Source organism: Amphimedon queenslandica, unplaced genomic scaffold, assembly GCF_000090795.2.
Source record: "Amphimedon queenslandica unplaced genomic scaffold, v1.1 AMPQUscaffold_13521, whole genome shotgun sequence".
NCBI classification, from domain to species: domain Eukaryota; kingdom Metazoa; phylum Porifera; class Demospongiae; order Haplosclerida; family Niphatidae; genus Amphimedon; species Amphimedon queenslandica.
Genome location: NW_003546243.1, coordinates 72,116 through 74,316, shown reverse-complemented (window position 1 = coordinate 74,316; position 2,201 = coordinate 72,116). Strand labels below are relative to the sequence as shown.

Sequence of the window (2,201 nt, the reverse complement as noted above, 5' to 3'; positions counted from 1 at the left end):
AGCATGGCATAAGGAGTTGGAAGAGTCTAAAACGGACTGTTTCCAACAAGTTATCATCTTTATAAAACTTATTTCTGATAGATTTTTAGTTTAATTTATTATGTACAGCATGCAGTAGACATCTCGTTTCAAAAATAGATCTACAAACTGAAAGCCAATTCTCGAGGAATTTTGAGCTAGAGCAGATAATTGCATGTCTGAATGTGTATCTATGAGCTTTTTTCATACACATAATACCACATGGATTAAGTTAATAAGCAGCTATAGGAGAGTGAGGTAAGGTTAGCAGGACAACAAAATGTCCAGCTCAACAAGGTTACCTTTGTGTAATGCTAGTGGCTTCTTGTTTTTACGCTAGATCCAAAGTGTATAGCTGAAATCCCCAACCATTCTGTCTCTCTTATACTCTTAGTGTTCTTTATGTTGTCTTTTATTTGAAATCTGGTACAACAACAACATTCAAAGGAAAGGAGAAAAAGATACTCATATTACTGCTGATATACCATGGCTGGAACTTAAAGGGAAAGACTTTGTGCTTGTAAGTGTACTTTTAACTGCCTGTCAATGTAATGCTACATAAAATCTGTAGTGAGCTGACTCATCATTACATCAGAACTCATGAATTATTCATTGATATATTGTCTATATAAATGCATGTTGTGTAATAATAGTTTTCAGTGTTTGGGTGTCAACTAAACGAGACTTAACATGAGCGCTAACACACTCACGCTACCAGGCTTGCATTTTAGCTTCACATATTTCTATAAATCCCAGGCTGGACTATAATTAATGCGTATACATACCCAAACTTCTACCATGCATGCAAAAGGCTCGAATACTTAGTGTAAATAAGATTTGTGAGTGCCTTATAAATTGGTGGTCATTTGTGGAGGTATATGTAGACTATTAGATTCTAAAGCCAATAAGGAAATTAATTTTATCCTTATCCTATTTTTCCCAAAAAGTGAGGATAATTTTTCATGCTAAACAAACAAACAAAACTTTTCCTAGTATCTTTCCTTAGCTTTGGTGATTAAAGACTGGATATTGACTGCATTCCCTGCTAGCTCCCATACTTTTTTGCCTATAGGTGGGTGTTTTCACACTTAAAGTATAGCCTCTAATTCTGTTCAGATATTTAAAATTCAACTTCCTTTTCTTGATTCTTTAATAATACTGCAACTTACCTATGTGATGGACCTTCCCATGGGATTCAGTCTTTTTTATACATGTACATGTACTGTTTGTATTACCAATCCACTCTTAGTATTACTGTTCATTATCATTTATTTTACACTACCATAGGCTTTATCATCTCCTCGTACCCTAAAAGAGTCATATGCCGTATCACATGATGTCTGGAAAAATCCTGCTAATTCCATAGCCAAGTATATCTACATTGCACGTAATCCTAAAGATGTGGCCATGTCTTATTACTATCATACAAAATGCATTTTGATTTTACTGGTGATTGGAATTGTGTCTTTGAGTTTTTTTATAAAAGGAGAAGTTCCATTTGGGCTATGGTTTGATCATGTTCTTGAATGGTGGAAATATAAAGGTTTGAAATTTATAATCATGGCATTTCAATCTGATTATTATAGACAAATGCCAAGAACATTTTGTTCTTAATGTATGAAGATTTAAAGAAAGATCTGTCTGGATCAGTGAAAACTATTGCACAATTCATGGGATATAGTCTTGATGATGCAATGAATGAGAAGGTTACTAGACAGTGTACATTCGATAGCATGACAGTCTACCTGAGACACTCAGACACCAGAGAAGTTACTGTCTTCAATTTTACATCTTTTATTGGCAATTGGAAAAATCATTTGAGTGATGAGCACTCAGCAAGGTTTGATACACTAAAAGAATGTCAGGAAGTGGCTTAATTTTTGACTTTGAATGAAACATTTTTATTTCTAATTGAATTAACATTTGACTTTTATATTTTTGATGCTGCTATAGCTCTTGATAGATCCTATTACCAATGCTTTTGACCCACTTATTTTTGTTGCCCAGGATCTCTTTTAGGTTGTAACTTTTCAAGCCAGACGATTATGTAAAATATAATTATAGTTAGCAAAATTATAATAATAAGTGGGAAGACATATTCCTGTTTAAATATGCTCATAGCAACTTAAGTAAGACTTTGCATGATTTAATAAGATTGCACAATGTACATTAGAAAATGTGAA

At 33.4% G+C, this 2,201-nt stretch overlaps 1 protein-coding gene across 1 annotated transcript; it reads left to right on the top strand.

Annotated features, from left to right (window-relative positions):
* The first annotated feature begins 1,453 nt into the window (after positions 1-1,453).
* On the top strand, positions 1,454-1,934 carry LOC100637819 (amine sulfotransferase-like). The gene is made up of 2 exons (XM_020006426.1): positions 1,454-1,561; positions 1,605-1,934. The coding sequence occupies exons 1-2, from the start codon at positions 1,535-1,537 to the stop codon at positions 1,893-1,895; spliced, it is 318 nt and encodes a 105-aa protein (XP_019861985.1). The 5' UTR covers positions 1,454-1,534; the 3' UTR covers positions 1,896-1,934.
* Positions 1,935-2,201: the final 267 nt, after the last annotated feature.